General features: G+C 39.8%; 1 protein-coding gene and 1 long non-coding RNA gene across 9 annotated transcripts in view; one reads left to right on the top strand and one right to left on the bottom strand.

Annotated features, from left to right (window-relative positions):
• The window catches only part of itpr1b (inositol 1,4,5-trisphosphate receptor, type 1b), an 89,513-nt gene that overhangs the window by 45,752 nt on the left and 24,799 nt on the right, over positions 1-18,962 (top strand). For 3 of the 8 annotated variants that reach the window (XM_017430548.2, XM_017430557.2, XM_025009191.2), the window contains 10 exons: positions 1,607-1,791; positions 9,934-10,129; positions 10,535-10,797; positions 11,296-11,496; positions 13,384-13,494; positions 13,948-14,043; positions 14,126-14,260; positions 14,650-14,757; positions 15,254-15,485; positions 18,144-18,266. In XM_017430548.2, coding sequence (XP_017286037.1) covers positions 1,607-1,791; positions 9,934-10,129; positions 10,535-10,797; positions 11,296-11,496; positions 13,384-13,494; positions 13,948-14,043; positions 14,126-14,260; positions 14,650-14,757; positions 15,254-15,485; positions 18,144-18,266 — 1,650 coding nt within the window. The remainder of the gene's footprint in view (positions 1-1,606; positions 1,792-9,933; positions 10,130-10,534; positions 10,798-11,295; positions 11,497-13,383; positions 13,495-13,947; positions 14,044-14,125; positions 14,261-14,649; positions 14,758-15,253; positions 15,486-18,143; positions 18,267-18,962) is intronic. The other 5 variants (XM_025009190.2, XM_017430558.2, XM_017430556.2 and 2 more) reach the window with 3 other exon arrangements.
• Positions 1,292-5,561, bottom strand: LOC119616956. Its single transcript, XR_005233063.1, has 2 exons — positions 5,412-5,561; positions 1,292-1,764 (listed from the first exon to the last, which is right to left on the bottom strand). It is a non-coding gene; the product is annotated as an uncharacterized LOC119616956 (long non-coding RNA).

Raw genomic sequence — 18,962 nt, 5'->3', positions numbered from 1 at the left:
GAGAATATAAAAGTGCTGTTACAGATGTCAGTGTCATTTTTATTTCTGTGGCACATTAAAAACTACAGAAGTTGACCAAAATGCTTTGCAATTCAGTCAGACAAGAAGTTAACAATAAAAGCAATAACATTTAGAAAACATTTAAAGAACATGTAAAAACTAAAATAAAACACAGAATCAATATAAAACCATCAACTCTGTTGAATCTCATGCTTTGCTTAATGCAAACACAAAGTAAAAAAAGATGGGTTTAAAGCAGAGATTTTAAAGTATAGAGGGTGTAAAATATACAATAGAAAATACTGGATGAACGTGTGAAGGGGTGAATGAGAAACATTGTAAAGCATCTTACAGAATCTGAACAGGCTAAAAAGGTTGGTTAATAAGTGTGAATTATTTACCATTTTGTCATTTATTATCGCCTGCCGCCAAAAGGTTTTTGGGTTTTCCTTTGCCCTTGTGTGTGTTTGTCTGTCTGTTAGGAAAAGTTTCAAAGTAATCACTGGATGTACATCTACAGCTGGTTTAACTTCTGGAATCAACCCAGTTTAAGATGGCCACCACAGCTAATTGACCTTAGGCAACCCAAAAATGACTAAGTTAGCCCAATATCTGTAAATTTGACTAAACTTACTTTCATTTACAACACAAATTTTAGACACGAACACCCTTGTGTGATATCTTGCAGTATCACAATAGATAACACAAAGTGTGGCAAGAACCTTTTATTTTCCAGTCTAACTGAAAATGGAAACAAAAAATACATTTACTAAGTAAAACCAAAACATTTGTTGAAATTCGTTTTCTCAGTATTTGTGAATCTTGCACACTGGGTTTGCAGTAAAACTGTGCAGAAAGCATTAAATATTAAAAGACCGAGACAACATTTCCATCAGTTCTTCTCCCAGACCTTTTTAGTTGATGGTAACATTCCAGTCCCCTTTTTGTGCTTCATCTCATTTCACCTATAATGCTTAAGACTGGAGAAAAGCACGAGACCTAATCCTCGCTGGTGACCTCGCGCTCCTTTAAGCACTTTCTTTCACTGCGGCTGTGCCACTGAGCGTGTCGGCCCTCTTCTTGGCCTACCATGGGCCGTGTTGTTGCCAGGCGACCGGCGTTCCAAGCTCCGTGTAAAATGGGATGTGTTGTTGATTCAGACACTTGCCCAGCCAGAGATGGCTCTGATGGGTGCCGTTATGTCACCAAACTCCTCCCTGACTGCATGCGGTCATTGGCAGCAGTGAATGAAATGAAAGCACCTCCGCAGATTAAAGACACAAGTCATGTCTTTATTTATTTGGGGTTTTTATTGGCTTATTGCAGGCATTACAAACTGTTTAACAACATCACATTGATTTGTGTTGATCCTTAAACATCTCTTCCTTAGCAGAGACACATTATATCGACGTGCTTTATTTTTTCTGGCATTTCTCCGGTTATTCTGTTTCTCAACAAAGCATGGTTCTGAATTTGAAAAACCCACTTTATTTACCACATATCTCTTTATGTTTGAGAAAAAAAGGCACTCCTCAAGCTGTTCAGAATGTGAAATATCGTGGAATAATATGGAAGATAATTAGTTTCACTTCTTTGGACCCCACAGTTGTCAGCTCTGGGATTGGAGGTGGAGGGGAGCTGAGTTTGGCCGAGGTCCAGTGCCACCTGGACAAAGAAGGAGCATCGGATCTCGTCATAGACCTGATCATGAATGCCACCAGCGATCGGATCTTCCAGGAGAGCATACTGTTGGCCATTGCACTGCTGGAGGGTGGAAACACAGTCATCCAGGTAAGTGGAGGTTACTGGGTTTATTCACGCCCCCAAACAACTCTGCTCAATGTGGGCATGAATTTGCATCACCTCCTGTTTAGGGTGCTAATAAAATGGGTCGCACTAAAAGCCTTCCCATTAGTGAACCATGAGTAGAGTTTCAACGAAAAGACGTTGCTGAGCTCGTCTGTCAGTGTCAGTGACATAAGCAGCTCGCCTTTACTTGAACCTACATTTCAAATTGTGGGAGGAAAAAATAGAAAAAAAAATAGAGTGTTGACAAAAAAGCAGAAATGAGGATGAAGAATAGGAGAGGTCCAAACTGTGCTGACAAATACATCATTCATCACAAAGGGGTTGCTAAGGCAACATTAACTTTTTTGAAAGCTGACGGGGAAGGTTGAGGGTTAAGAGCCACTGTTTGCTTTTAAATCATTTCATCATCTTTTTTTTTTTTTTTCATGCATGGATGTGTCTTTGCATGTTTTCGTCTGTGTGTTTGTGGCGCTCATAAGCCGTCCACCCGGGCATTCCGGTTTGTGGCTTTTTTTTTTTTTTTTTTGCAGGTGTTAAATGTTACATAATACGCTTTTATTTGTATACTTGTGTTACCTGAAGTAACCTGAGTTCCTTCAGTGTACACAAAGGACCTCACATGACTCTTGTTACATAAGCTGCCGCCCTGCCTCTCTGGCTGGGCGAGGGCCGCCCAGAGCCTCGGGCCTCCTGACATTCCTCCCAGCCTCTTAACTGGGTCATGCTTTGCTTGTGGAAAGAGGGCAGTAAAAGGAACAACAGGCCTCAGGAGTTTCAGCAGATTCTCTGTTGCCACTTGAGGAAATACCACTCCCTACAGCCTCCCTTTAAACATAAACACTCGTTTGACTTTTTGACTCGGCTGTCGTTGTACGTTTTTGGAGGCTTTTTAAATGTCAGGGCATATTGATGAGGGTTATGAAGAGCAGGCAGCAGGTAGCCATCTGAGATTGTTTCTTCACATGCCAGATCACTGTAAAAATGTTTGTCTAGTTATAATTATAAGTTTGAGTGCATTTTTTCTTTGTTTATTAGATTACCGTGAGGTATGACTTGACAAACAAAGTATGTTTTAAAATATTACAGAGAACCAGCAGTAAAAATCTAAGTTTCTGTACGTGACATCATTGGAACAAGGCAGTTTTCTAGTTTTGCTGTTGAACAGAAGAATCACAACTTGAACTTTGCAAAGCAGGAGATCTTATCACAAAGAGACCATCTAGTTTTAAACTTAGAGTAGGTGTTTTTCTTTGACTTTTTTGCCATGATTCAGAGACAAGAAAACTTTGTTTCAAAGATTATCTGTGATCCGGAGTGAATTTACTACACATCAGCAGATGCATCACATTTTCCTGTCTTGCACAACAATTGGTTGCATGCCCTTCTTTTAGGACAGAGGGGTTCTTGTTGTCTAAATGAAAAACAGGACAAAAACATGCACACCAGATTTATGCGAGCAGTCTGCATGTTTGTTTTCGGGGCAATCCAGAGTTGTAACTTTGCCAGCAAACTTTCTGGGGAAGACAAAAAAACAAGACTTGGAAAGAAAAACTGTGGACTTTTGGTTGGTTTTTGAATAAATCCATTCAAGGCCCAGAGGTCTATGGTCACCGTGATTTAGCTGCTTCTTTTCATATTACTCTAGCCTTATTTGCCCTTCTCGACCTACTGATAAGGACACATTTTGACATTTTGTTTCAGAACCTTCTTCAATGAATCGTGTACATTGTCAAAGAAACAGTGAAAATAGTCCAGTCCAGGCTGAAACTAACCTAAGGTGCATGTAGAGCTGGCATGATAAGTGCCAGCAGCAGGAAGGCATCGCTGACGTAAGGGGACAGAAAAACAAAACGACAACAACAAACAACATAACATTACAAAACCTACAGGAAGTCAACTAACTGGTCCGTTCATTGTTCGATCCAAAGGCATGAGTGAGAAGCAGCAAAGTATTTACTGCATAGGTTACCGGAGGTAGCCCGCGGCTGGTTTTCTGACACCTGCACACCTGAAGGCACTTGTGTAAATAAAAATAGAAGCTCTCCCGCAGGTGAGAGACACAAAGAAACAATGAATCACTTCTTTCTGAATCAGATAAGACTGAAACAAAATTGTATGCCTTTTTAAACGTCTTTATACGCTAAAAATCAAACTTGGAAATGTCCCTGATACTGCTTTATTATAACACAACCATCAGAAACTAACTAAATATTTTTAATAGTTTTATTTTTTAGTAAATGTTGCTATTAAACAAAGTCATTAAATAATTGTCAACATTTAAAGGTCAAGATTGCAACCATCTTAAGTTAGATTTCCAACTTTTTGACGCTGTCAATCGTAGCATCCTCTTATTTCAGCTTGAACAGAGTTGACATTAAAAAAAAAACAGGAGCTTCTCAGACTGCAACACGGTTTGATTTGTGAAGTTCCTCAAGGTTCTAATTTCGGCCCTGTCCTGTTTAATGTAAACATGTTGCCATTTACGGTTTGTTTTTGAAAAAATAGATCCTGTTCTACTGCTTTGCAGATAATATTCAGATGGATTTGCCCATAAAAATCAAAACTAATGATTCTTTAACTCTTGGTTAAGATAAAGCCATTCTTCTTTTTCAAAGATTTTGAAAAAGTTATCCAGGCTTTTATTACAGTATGTATACATTTTTTAAATTTTTCTTTTTATGAGAGCCTAAATCAGTTGTTTGTTAAAATTTTTGTTAGTTTAAGACCCTTAATAGTCTGGCCCCGTCCTGTTGGAGCTTTTAAACCATCATATAAAGCACCAAGGTCTCCATATAAAATCTGCTCAGAGTTTAGAAAATTTGAAGGCCCTATCAAAGACCCGTTTTTCTCACTGGCATTCAACTCAAGTAGAATGTGACAGTCGAATTTATTCAGTGTTTTTATTGTTTTGATTTTTTTATTCCCGAATAAGTTTTTTTTGTTGTTGTTGTTGTTGTTATTTCGGTACTTTAAACCGTTTAATTTAACTACCATCGCCTTCTGTGGTTTGTGATATATTTTCATGGCTCTTTGTTTGGTAAAAAATCTAGCTGTGCAGCTTTTGTTGTTCGTGAAGTGGTATATACGTACATAACACTGACATTGCCAATTTAACGTACGACAACCGACACACTGACTACAGAAAGAAAGCGAGGAAGTTTGGAATTGCTCTGAAGATATTTGTTCATCAGACATTTCTGCTTTTTTTTTTTCTCTTCTCGTTGTCTATTTTTATATTATGTAATACGCAATGCTCTATTTTGGGGAATTCTGTACCCTAAATCTGTTACTTAATTTTTGAACAGTACTCTTCTTCTACTGCGAGTCATGCAGCAATCCAAGTGTTGTTACACACTAACTTTAATTAAAAGTAAAACTTAGTGTTTGTTCTTGCCGTACACTGAAAACAATCCTTAAATGTAAATGCCTCGAAACATCGCAGTTCAAATGATGGCTTATATTTTAAAGTTACTGAGGTAATGTACAATTTTGCAACACATGTCAGTGTCAGAAATTATTGACCTAAATAACTTGCCACAAATAAGCTTACATAAACCTGCACTGCTTTCCATTGATAAGATAACGTGCTGTTTGATACTTACGGTCTTCAGATCTTTTAGCACCGAGTACTTAAGCAACTTAAGCAGGCACATACTGCCTGTAAGCGAGCCGCCACACCCATGTCTTCATCATTAACTCGAGCACACACACGCACACACACACTCACGTGGAGGCAAGAAAGCCTCTTCTAAAAATAGCCCTGATAAAGTCTGTTATGTAAGAGAAGAAGTGTAACATCTATGCTCCTCCTCTAGCCCACCAAACATCTTTTCAACACCTTTTTTTTTTTCGTAGGCTGAAATCCGTGACAGTCACAGCAGAGAACAGGTGTCATTGCTCTTACTCAAGAGGCTTGTTGTGGCACGCTGCAACCCTCAGCCCCTTCCCTGCATGATTCACTCCCCCCACCTCTGCTCGGTTCGAGTTCACATCACAGCTACCTCTTGGAAAGCTTTAAAAAGAATATGAGCTGTGAATGTTCAGGCACCGGCGCCATCAACATGCTAGCTCTCATTTAACCTCCGTGTGGGCGGAAGGATTCTCCTTTTACATCCTTGAGTTTACTTTATATAAATCATTTTTTTGGGACACTTTTACCTCTGATCAGTGCATCTTTTGTTTCCTTTTACATCTCAAACTTTACTCAGCCAGTTGCCTGCACAGATTTCTGAGAAGACACGCAGACTCTGATTTAAATCCAACGGTAGTATCTGCCCGTCTTGTCACAGCTTCAGAGTGTAAAGCTGGGCGGGGGCAGAGTACCCAAGCAAAGCCCTCCAATAAACACAGAGATGGCTTTGTCACTCTCCAAGGTGTCAGGCTGCAGAGGAGGGAGGCGGATAAAACCGGAGAGCTGGTGGGATAAACAGGCCTTACATAACCGGCTCGTGTTGATGCCAGGGTGGCATCTGACAGGAAGTGGAGAGAAAAGTAGAAGAAAAAGGGGCCCGGCCAACATGTCGGGCCGGTGTGTTTGGTGAAAGGGTTGCGAGTCAACTTAAACCTGCTGTGCTGGACATGACTGGTAACAGCAGGAGCAGCGCAGCGCCCAGAAGGCTTAATGGTGCTGTAGTGGGTCGCAAAGAGGGTTAATCTTCTGAAAGGAGCACTGGCAGATTGGCTGGCTGTTTCTATTAGGAATGACTCAGCAAGCAGTAGGGAGAAGCACATGCTGAACACATTGTCTGGAGGGGCTATTAGAGTTGTAAACGGAACCTTTTTCCATTGAATTTCATTTTATGGCATCGCCTCATTACTTATTCAACCTGCTAGAAGGTAGTCAGCTCTGTCATAGTTAGATTTTAAAGTAAAAATGTTAATGAGTCAAATTATTCTAAAATCATTCGTAAAAAAATAAAGGTATTGGTCATAGTTCATGTCTTTAAAGAAAGCCTTTATCCCACATCCAGTGCCTGTTTAAAAGTGAGAACTATTGAACCTGACATTACACAACATTAATTCTGTTTCTTTTACACGTGTTAAATATATTTATTCTAATGCATTTCAGTGATGGAAACTGAACTGACTCACCCAAGTAATGACTAAAAAGACATTAAAAATTTAGCTTCGTTCTCACATTTAGGAGAGAAACTGACTTAATAAATGTATCTTCACGTCAACAAGCCCAAACAATTTTTCAGTTTTTTGTGTTTACAAGTAAATGCTAAACTTCTGAAAGGCTAATCTGTTGCTTCGGGCATACCACACCAGTCTGAATCAGCTTTTTGTCAGCTTTTGGCAGTCTTGAGATTGTGGGATCCTCATCAACAGATATGTTTTGGTTTAAAACAAATTAGGCTTGATGCCCAACCCTGTCTCTGTGAGGACGGAGAGCGTTGCGGTCTTTGCATGCTATTCCTCCTGCCGTGGGGATGTGTTAACAAAAATAATCTTTTTATATTCGTGGAGAAATTGAGTTTTTGTGGCCACAGTCATGAGATCGCTTTTAATATGGTAAATCTTGTAAAGCGTCTGTCCTGGAGCTGTTGTTTTCCGTTTCGAGAAGTTTGCCCGCTTGTATAAGTCTGGCTGTTGATCAGATCACTATCAATAAATGACCCTGTCTTCTCACCGACTTGAAAAACAACCAAGAGGATGTTGTTGCATAAAGAAGAGGAGAAAAACAACTTAATACATTAAATGATGTGTTTTCCTCAGGATGTGGCAGGTGATTCTGCACATCCTTACTCAATAGCTTCCACTGTTTGTTGATAAGATTTTCTACGTTGATATGATACTTTAGCTCCATGCACAGCCGATTGTACGCTTCACTAAGAAGACGTAAAAGCTGAATTTGCAAAGGCTCTTATGTAATGTGCTTTTTAAAACTGTCCCAGAATCTCTGTACACGATAACTCCTGCTTACTGCTTACATCAGCCAGGCCTACCTCCTTTCCAACTTCTGAACTCCTTTTTTTTGTTTTGTTTTGTTTTGTTTTGTTTTCTTTTTTCTCACAGCACACACTCTCTTCGTGCCATTCTGGCAATGAAAAGTAGGGCAGGGTTTTCCTCTCTCCCTGCGTCTGGCCCTCCGCGGGCTGATGTAACAGGGTTAGAGCTGAGGCGCTGCGTGCCCTCACTGTAACCACTCAGCTGATTACAGCTCTTATGCAAGGAAGGATTGTTGCGAGGAAAATGGGACAGAACATATGAGCCTGTTGCAGGGAAAAAAAAAGAAACCCAGATCTCTGCACACAAGGATTTTACAGGATTACCTTTGTGCAGTTTGGTTACATGTTGAACATTTCCTTCCTTGCAAATCTTTTCATAAAATGGTTCTTTTGCACAGCTAAAATGTTGAGAATATCTAAACATTGATGATCTGCTGTCATTACACAGATATAGTTTTAAACTGCCATAAAAGATCCTAGATCTATTTGAAGTCATAACCTGAAGTGCATGCTCTCTTGGAAGTATGGACTCATCAACTTGTTGGACCAGTTGCGCCTTTGAAGCTGATCCCAGATCTCGTCTTGGATCTTACTATCAGTTTGGAGCTTGTTAACGTCAACACCCAACACTGTCCTGAAGATACCAGAAACGTGTTCGTGATCAGGGGTCAGAGAGCAGATAGGGTGATATCAGCTGTCTTATAGCGTGTTGTTTTTGTCTATGAGAAGAGGCTTATGTAACTTCTTCTAGCTGAACTGATTTGCAGCATTACATAAAACAAAAACAAATGAACCGGGGACAAACGCAGGACAATAACAACATGTAGCGGAAAGAAGAGGGGCGTCACCAGACACTCAACTCGCGACACGAGACGAGACCCTGGTGTCAAGAGAACAAGATGAGAATGTAACAATATTTTTGAAGAAAGAGTGGAGGGCCATTTTTTTTCAATCTATTTTTATTAAAGTAAGAAAAAAATTACCATGTTTTTCAGATGTCTTATATCCAATTATTGCTACAGAAATATGAATTTAAATTTTCTTAATATATCTTATCAGAACCAAGATGGTTTACTCGTAAATCTTTAAATTAAAGACCTACATTGTTCTCACTGGTGAACACAGATAGTCAAACAGTTGGCATGAAAGAGGAAGTTCTGCAGCTCAGTCCAATTTTGTGTGTCTGCCTCCATCTTGCCTGGAGAATTTATTGACTCTTTTCCTGTCAACTCAAATGGAGTAACGAGGTTCAAACTTAATTCCCCCCGCTTCAAAGTCGGCAAATCACCGCGTGAGCCCATCACTCATCGCGCTGTTGTGCTTTTGAACAAAATGCACACTTGCACAGCGACGGACTCAACCTCCCACCTGTTTCTAGCTGCTGCAGAAGGCTACGGAGGGGCAGGGAAGCTGCTCAGACAACGTGGCTAGAGCGACGTGCTGCGCTGCCTTGTGCTCGACACGTCTGTCTGAGCTGCTGCTGCGCAAATGATTTGAAGTGGTGGGGACACCTTCGGTTCTGATTTCACCAAAGTCATTCTGACTGCAGCTTGATGATCCTTAGTGAGATGGGTTTTCGACTCGACAGGAACTCTTGTGATGTTTCAGTATTGTAAGACTTGTAGCTCGCGATCTCGTTGCACTCCTATAAAAGAATTTATTCTGGTAACTTGCTGATGTATGTATTTATTGTGACTTCTATCCATAAACAGTAGTTGTAGAAAACAAAGAGCAATACGTCTATTTATATAAATCCTCTAGCAGCTAATAGCTTTGATAAAGTGTGGGGCACCACAAGGTTTAATTTTAGGACCTTTTATTATTTTACATACTTTATCAATACTTTTGCAGCTTTTTCCAAACATTTAGCTAATATCAGTTTCAGATGGTCTATCTCATATTTTGTCACAAGGCATAATTTGTAAATGTGGTAAATAACACCCTCAAAGCCCTTTTTTAACCATTATTACCTTTTACAAATAAATTAATTAAATTTTGAGGGGTAAGACTAGGTAAAATTCAGAAATAAATTACAATATTGGTCATATTGACAACAAAAGAAATGACTGTTTTGATGACAAGAGCCTTTAAAATGATGGAAGAAATTGGCTCTGAAGAGTCATCTGACAGTTGATCTAACATTTAACCGTAATCTTTTTTTGTTTTCCTCCAGCGGTCATTCTTTCATCGTTTAACAGGGGACAACAAGTCGGAAAAATTCTTCAAGGTGTTCTACGAGCGCATGAAGCTCGCCCAGCAGGAGATCAAAGCTACTGTGACAGTCAACACCAGCGACCTGGGTAGCAAGAAGAAGGACGAGGAGCCACCAGACAAAGACGTGCCGACACGCAAGAAAGGTCCGTGGGGGAGTGAGTTGAGGCTTTTTCACAAAATCGCTTCCAGAATATATCCAAAAGCAGAGCACCTCAGGCCATTCATAAATTACATTCAGATTTCAGGAGCGTGGCTTAAGTCTGGCTTAAAAATGTGTTGTGAAAGCGGCTTTAGGGTCACCACACATGAGGTGAAGAAGGTAATCTATTTAAGTCACATGGCATACCATTGAACTGGAAAAGTACACATCTGTTGTCTTTTCTACACACAGCATTTAGTCTGTCTGAATATCAAGCCATTAACTGTTCTTCAAGTGAATTATCTATACATGTACTCCATAATCTCTCCTAAAATCACGTCTGTTTTAATAAATATTGATGTAATTTGTCATATCAACAATGTTGTCTCCAATGAACTCACTTTTTTTTGCCTTTTTTTAGTGAAAGATGTGCCAGTTGTAGCACTGGTGACTGAGGAAGTGAAGGAGCAGCTGGTGGAGGCCTCTGCTGTCACCAAGAAGGCCTACACGACGTACCGCCGTGAGGCTGAAGCCGAGGAGCACCAAGCGGCTGCTGACGGCTCCCCTGTCCCGACCCCCGACAAGAGCCAAGACGAGGAAGAAATGAGCGTCATTATCACCATCATGCAGCCCATTTTACGCCTCATGCAGCTGCTTTGCGAGAACCACAACAGGGATCTGCAGGTCAGCCGTCAAATAAGCTTGCTGTGAATGTGGGCTTGTTGTTGTGATTAAAGAGCCCTCCCCACCATCAGCCCCTGCTATGCTAATACTTCCTGACCGACGCTTTGAATTTCACTCATCACGCTCAGTTATACAGAAATGAAACCACGTTGAAAATAGGCACCAGTTGCAGAACTTCCTGATGCAATTGTTTCCATATCTTTTATGTCTTGGTCTGGTTTCATTATGAAGCTGTGAAGCTCCAGCAGCCCAGACAGAACACTTCCTTTATGCAAGAATTCTGTTTACTCTTAAAACGGGGGGAGGTTTTTAATGTCTCAGAGGTGGCTTCCATCCTCTCCCATCAGAAGGAGCAATTATACTGCTACTTGATTTTATTTTTAAAGTCACACATTGTTTTAAAGACACAAACACTATGAAAATGAATAAAAATAACGGGAGCTCTATTAAAAAATAAATAAATAGGATAAATCTATTTTTTTCTCTGTCATTCTCCAGAACTTTTTGCGCAACCAGAATAACAAGAACAACTATAATCTGGTGTGTGAGACTCTTCAGTTCCTGGACTGTATTTGTGGCAGCACCACAGGAGGACTGGGCCTGCTGGGACTCTACATCAATGAGAAGAACGTGGGGCTCATCAACCAGACCGTGGAGAGTCTGACTGAGTACTGCCAAGGTCCTTGTCATGAGAACCAGGTGATACAATGGCCCTCAGCGCACCATTATGCTTTAAACAAAATCTGCTTTGGGTCTGTTACTTGATGAACCAAAAATTTACACTTCAAATTTGGGAAAACAAAGCTTGCATTTATTTTTTGTAAAGAATCAGATTACTTTGGGTGTCATTCAGTTGTCACATACAGCACATTCTGTCGTGTAAAAGCAGCCAACTCTTGGTAGTCGTCCTATAAACTGATTTCAGTTCCTTCAGTCAGTGCTCAAAGGGGGATTACCAGACTGAATGTTCATAACCTTACGTACATGTAAGCAGCAGAGATTTATATAGACAAATACTTGTATATTTTTCATATCTGAGGGTTATAGATTACTTAATTACTGCTTGTTATACACTTAGATGCAATCTTCATTTTATTGCGTTGGACCTGTGACGTGCAATGACAATAAAGTTTAATCTAATCTAAAAAAAAGTGACGATATGAATCCTTTTGAACCTGTTTAGGGAATAATCTAAAGACTACATTGTTTAGTGCAGGGGTGGCCAATTCTGGTCCTTGAGGGCCTCTATCCTGCATGTTTTATTTGTTGCTCTGCTCCAACACACCTGATTTGAATCAATGGGTGATTAACAGGCTTCTGTAGAACAAGAAGAGGTGATTTAACCACTGAATCAGGTGTGTTGGAGCAGGGGAACAAGGAAAACATGCAGGATAGAGGCCCTCGAGGACCAGGATTGGGCACCCCTGGTTTAGTGGATAATAAATGGTACTTTTTTTTGATTGAAGGAAGGGAAAATACTGATTTTAAAAAAAATATGAGTACATGCAGACAACTCTTTAGGGCACATTCACATTACAGAGATTTCATTTTTAAACTTCTGGCTTCTGTTTACCTCTGGTATACACACAGGTGTCAAAGTGCACTTGTTGAGTTGGATGTACAGGAAGCATTTTTTTTGCTCTTATTGTGTCCCTATGTATTTTTTTAATTACCTTCGATAAGCTTAGCAAATGCTGCCACTTAAAAAAAAAAAAACATTGAACCAAGCAAAGTTTTCCAAAATGCTTCTTTTGCAATAGGAACTAGTGTTGAGTAGAACCCTCTGCTGGTGTGGTTTGTCCTATATGGGTCAAATGAAGTATTAGGGCGCACTAAAAACACAATCGTCCGGTTGCTGTAATGTCATAAATCTAGGTAAATGCAACTTTAAATGAATAGCAGCTCATTATGCTGTCATTAATAACAATACCAAGGCCAAAATGCAGGATAGTGCAGGAGAGTGTGAGTGACTGGTGACTGAATAGTTTTTAAAACCACCTTCAGCTGCAACAACAGTTTCTAGAGGTTTGCGGGCATCGATTTCTGCAAAGTTTTCTTCAGATCCTGCCACAGCATTTCTGTGAAGTTGAGGTTTGGTCTCTGACTCAGTTGCTACAACACAAATGTTTTACTTCAACAATAATTTGCCGTACAGAGTCATTCAAGGTTGGTCCTAAGGACCGCTAGGTGTCACGAGGCTGCAAAACAAGCCCCTATTCTCACTCCTGCTTTACAGTTGGCATGAGGTGTCAAACATACACTGCACAGGGTGTTTTATTGGCTTAACCGTCCAAAGAACATTATTTCAGAAGTCTTTATTAGTCTTAAGAATTAGCTTCACACTCTCTTTTAAAGAAAAAAAAAAGCATTTAGTTTATAACCCTACATGTAGGAAGTCGTTGTTCAGCTTAGTTCCGTTTAGCTACACATAAGATGCAATTAGGACTAGGTTATGACTCCGACTTCCGTATAAACTCCGTATTCTAACAGTGTGAATTTGTCATCTCTACGATAACTCCTCTTATCTGATATATGCAGCTTTTTCTCATTCATACTGTTTTTTTTTTTTCTTCTTTTGTGTCTCAGAACTGCATTGCCACTCATGAGTGCAATGGCATCGATATCATCATCGCTCTCATTCTCAACGACATCAACCCTCTCGGCAAGAAGAGGATGGACTTGGTGCTGGAGCTCAAAGTGAGTGTTTCCTGGTTAATTTGCTGGTTTTGGTCTTCGTCTGCGGGTTGATTTACTTGTTCTCCGACTGAAGTCACATGTTTACATAAGAGACCGGCCAGAAATGCTTGACAATTAATTGCCGGAAGTTGATTTTAGAAGTTCTACGTGTGAACGTAGAAGTGCAATTGTACTATAACTATATTTCGGTGACTGACGCTATAGGAAAAAAATCAAAAATGCAACCACAAATGCATCGTGTTCACAAGCTATGAAAAAAAACAACACATTTGCAAGATAAAATCAGTTCATTGTTGAACGTCTTGAAGCTATGTTGACTGATATGGCAAAATTTGCTACCCAGAACACAACAGAAACTACATTACGCTACACAAAAAAGTAAAAATGTTTGTCTTTAAAGTTCTTACATTTAATTTAACTTCGTTTTTGTGTCTACGCCGCCTCCCTTCACAGAACAATGCCTCCAAGCTGCTTCTTGCCATTATGGAGAGTCGCCATGACAGCGAGAATGCCGAGAGGATACTGTACAACATGAGGCCTAAAGAGCTGGTGTGTGTGTGTGTGTGTGTCACTATACAAATCATTACATGCTGCTAAGAGGACGTTCGTCTGACGGTGTGGATTCTTGCAGGTGGAAGTGATTAAAAAGGCCTACATGCAGGGTGAGATAGAGGTGGAGGAGTCGGAGGAGGGTGAAGATGGAGAGGAAGACCATTCTGCATCTCCGCGCAATGTTGGGCATAATATCTACATCTTGGCACATCAAGTAAGCCTTGGAAAACGAGACCTGTGGACAAATTCAAATGTGTTGCCATATAGAGGAGTTTACAATTCCACTTATTGACCCTACCACTTGGTTTTATTCCTCTGAGGACATTCAGCTGGGTAGAAAACCACTTCTTAGTTCCCAAAGGAACTTGCCAAAGTAAAATATAGAGGAGGTGGGCAAAAGGAAGGAATTGAGATTGGGCTTTCGTCTCCACCTTGCAGCACTTTTAGTGAATTTGTGAAATAACTTTCAATTAAAAAAAAAAAAAAGAGCAACGTGTTGTATACCACCCAGCGAACAGGATAACTAATCTAGCACTTTTCCAGTCATGTCTTTCTGATACGACCACAGACATCTGCGTTAATTATGTGTTTGTCCTGTTTTAGTTAGCCCGTCACAACAAAGAACTGCAGGCCATGTTGAAACCAGGAGGAACGTACGGCGAGGGCGACGAGGCACTCGAGTTCTACGCCAAACACACGGCTCAAATTGAGGTCAGCTGTTGTTGGGACGTTTCAGCATTTTCGGCTGTCATTCCTGCGAGATTGTTGTGAAATGGCTTTGTTGTGTCCTCACTGACATTCTTCCAACCTTTCTAAAAAGAGTCTTCAAAGTTTGTGACATGCTTTAGTGCAACACTTCACTTCGGGCATGTGAGGAACTTTTTTCTTTTTTTTTTTTTTTTCTCCTCCTGGCAAGCTTTTGAGATTCATTGTGACAGAGTGATGAACAGCTTTGGCATGTTTTTACATTTCCCTGTGTGCACTCGTGAGCAGAAAGAATGCTGATTGGTGACATACGGAAGTTGTTGGTTCAGTTTTTGTAGTAAAGAAAACAACCTTTGATTTCTGCTGCAGACTACTGTTTGAAACAACGAATGCAATTAGGATATATAATTATTAAACCAAGTTATTCTTATGAAATATATATAAACAAATGCTTGTTCCCTTTACGCTGTGATAGCTTGTTATGGTGCCTACTGTTGTTCAGATTGTACGGCTGGATCGCACCATGGAACAGATCGTGTTTCCTGTCCCCAACATCTGCGAGTTCCTCACACAAGAGTCCAAGCTGCGAGTTTACTACACCACAGAGCGGGATGAGCAAGGTAGCAAGATCAATGACTTCTTTCTGCGCTCCGAAGACCTCTTCAATGAGATGAATTGGCAGAAGAAGCTGCGAGGTACTCAAGAGGCTACTGGTAACACAAACACCGTTCCCTGTGCGTCTTTCTCTTCATCTTTTTTATATCTTAATGTCTGGTTTAGGTTCCCTCCTTGTGCATTCCTCCAGGCCCCAAGTGTCTTTGTTTGCATTATCTGCAGGGACAAGGTTTATCTTTGTCATTCAGGTAATTTTATTTTTGTTTTTACAACACGTGACTTAGTTGGATTTTCGAAAAATATTTTCTTCATCCCCTATACTCTGCTGTGATGAGGGCCCACGTCTAAAGGGCACAAAGTCCTGACATCCATCGTTGCTTTGTTAAAAATAATAAAACGGTGAAAATCCAGCAGTGGTTCAAAAAAGGGATTAGAAAAAATATACATCAGCGCAACCAGAGCCAAGGACGTTATGGTTCTGCAGACACGTCAGATATAGTCATATACAGTAAACTTACACAACAAATTCAAACTTGTGTCCTGTATATGAAACATTCAGATAATCACAACTTCAACTTTTAACCCATCAGCTGTTGTTGTGTTGACCTTTTAAGTAGGCGGCAGATGAGCGAAAGTGCGGATAAATAAAATACAGCCTCTGGTAATTCTATTAAAATAGGAGTTATTCATGTATTTGATTGACAAAGTTATAATATTTTGCTGGTAAATAAAATATTTCAGTGTTGTTGTACGAATTAAATTGGACCAAATTGTTATAATTAATGGCATTTTCTTAAGTTGAAGTGTCGGTAAGAATATGATTCTGCCATAGGATTGCATCTCCCTTCTTTCAATCAAATATAGAAATGCACTTAAATCAGTTAATCAGCCTGCAGTTAAAGGAGAGGAGTCACTCAGTTGTTTACTCCTAATAATTTAGCTTCATAACTTTATTTTAATCTAAATTTTTCCCCTCCATTTTTTGCAGCAGTGTTTTATAAATAAATGTTAATCTGGCAGTTTTTTTATATGCATTTCTTTTTGTGTTTGTGTGTAATTTTTTTTAACAAAATACAACAGCTGAGTTGTTAAATCCTCTAAAAGTGGTGATAAGTGCAATAAGAATAAAACTTGTTAACACAAAATCTGCCCTTTTTATTTGGTTTTACAACCACGTTGATTATTTCTCTTCTCGTCCAATCAATCTGGATTTTGTTAGTGTCCATGTGGAAAAGGGCTGAACTCCCTTCGTTTTGAACCCTGGAGGAATGCAAGAGGAGAGAGCACATAAACCTTAATAAGTTTATTAGATGTAAATAATATTGGTGTCCTTTAATTTATGAAACAACAATAATACTAACAAAAAGTGGGTTCAAATCTAAGATATGTTGTTAAAAATGTTGCACAGCTGTGATGTTTTGAATAATTTTAATTTCAGTGGCTTCTTTTACTCAGGAGAGAGTGATGTCAGCCAGGTTAGGAGTGAAACTGTGGATGATGAGCAGATTATAAACTCATTACCTCCCTCCAAAATAATTTATTATTTTGGTTTTACACACAGTTGCTTTTATCCTCATTCAGGATGTACTGTATGTTGAGAAATAACCATGTCAGGTTTGTGTTTTTCATTTTTCGGTTACTTTAAAAAAAAAAAAGTGAAACACAAATTGATCTTTTCTGACAGAAATGAATTCAGTCAGCGTGGCTTTTCAGGACTCTCTGCTCGGTTTTAATGGGAATAATGGTTTCACCTGAGCACATCGGTGTGCGACAGCAGAAAGAATGTACACTATGTTCAATCATCCTAATTAGCTGTCCCATTAATGTTTATCTTTTTCTATCACCACCAATTTAGATACCATAGTTGTGCATTTCAGTACACAAGGTTGAACTTTGTTTTCATGTCGGGACATGTTCCTGTTGTCCCCCTAACTGCCTCTTTCCTCAGCTCTCGTGTTGTTTATGTACTCTAATAGGAAGTATGTGATGCCCCGTCTCATGGTTGGGTCTGGAGAGGTTGTGTGTGCCTGTTGTGTGAAAATGTGTGAAGAAAACCTTCTGTTTCCTATGTGAATGAATCAGCATGCTAGGAGACCGTACTGTTCCTCTGGTGCTGACCACTTGACATGAATCTAGTGAGTCGTGTTGCAAAAAAAAAAAATCCCCACCCTCAGTTCTGCTTTTCTAATACAAGGCAGGGCTAAAAATAGTGTTGACCGCAATACAGATCTCCTGACCAAGGTCTGTGTAGGCTGACTAATGTTCATGCCTGAGTGCTTTTGTTTATATGTTTCAGTGGGGGCTGAAAATTGACAGCATACAGGATTAGAATTATATTTGTATTGGGGTAAATCTTAAAGGTTAGACTAAGAAAAGTAGGAATACATCATGTCTTTGGTCAGGGATGTATCTGCATGTCAAAGTGTGCCTGAACCTGTATATGTTGAAAACATCCATGTCATTTATTTACATGATTATCCCAATGTTGGTTTTTTGTTTACATTTTTGTGACCACATTACAAATAAAACCCCACAGATTAGTTAGTCTGATGATTACTGAACTGTCAGAACTGTTTATTAGCCAGAGTCTTGGAGTTTGACATTATCTGGCAAATTTTATTGTGTAACAATGAGAAGTCCCGGTGTGTTTGACACATTTAACAAAATTGCTCCGTGTTTCTCGAATTTTGGAATGATTTTCGAATGCCGCAGTGCTCTCTGAGGAGCAAATGTTCCCAGTGCCGTATGTTACTCTGTTTAAATCCTTTGTCTTGCAGCGCAGCCCATACTTTACTGGTGCTCCAGGAACATGTCCTTCTGGAGCAGCATCTCTTTCAACCTGGCTGTTCTCATGAACCTCCTGGTGGCTTTCTTCTACCCACTGGAAGGTATTCGTGGAGGTCAGTCAGCTTCACCTTTGTCTTTTAATTTCTATATTGGTCTTGTTACCCACACTAAGGTTAACATGTGTGACATACATCCAGTAATTGCTCCAGTGCCATGTGCTTAATAAGCCTGTCAGTGTTTATATATTGGCTTTTTTTTGCCACTTTCCCATAAAGCTCAGCTGGGCAACAGATAATGTAGCTCATGGTGTGTTCCATTTACATCTGAACTTTAACTGGGAACTCAGAGTGACATAATTTTCAACTTTACTGTGTTCCAGTTGTGACCCTCAGCAAAGCCTTATTCTTACTAAGTAGATATGCACTCCATGAACATGTTTTAATACTTGCTACGTACATATTAAAAAGTACAAGCTGTACGAGTGATTAAATGTGGAAAGTTTACTTGCTAAAGTTGCGAGTAGCAGCATTCTTGAAATCCCAATTGGGGGTAGCCAGAGTTGCTCCCACCTTCCGAGTGGAATGTTTCACTTGAGGGGCCGTTCTCGTTGAAAATTACAGCTAGGAACTCAGGAAATTTTAATTTCCCAGAACTACTGGAATGCACCTTTTAGTCTATCCTATCTAACCTGCTGAAATTGGATCTCCTTCAGAGTGCTCACAGGTGTCTCCTCTCCACGGTCACTCAGTTTGAGGACGGCCTGCTCTTGGTAGATTTACACACGTCCCATATTCCTTCCATCTCTTGAT

This window comes from Kryptolebias marmoratus, linkage group LG4 (assembly GCF_001649575.2).
Source record: "Kryptolebias marmoratus isolate JLee-2015 linkage group LG4, ASM164957v2, whole genome shotgun sequence".
Lineage (NCBI taxonomy): Eukaryota > Metazoa > Chordata > Actinopteri > Cyprinodontiformes > Rivulidae > Kryptolebias > Kryptolebias marmoratus.
The sequence above is the reverse complement of the archived record's forward strand: the minus strand, read 5'-3'. Positions and strand labels throughout refer to the sequence as shown.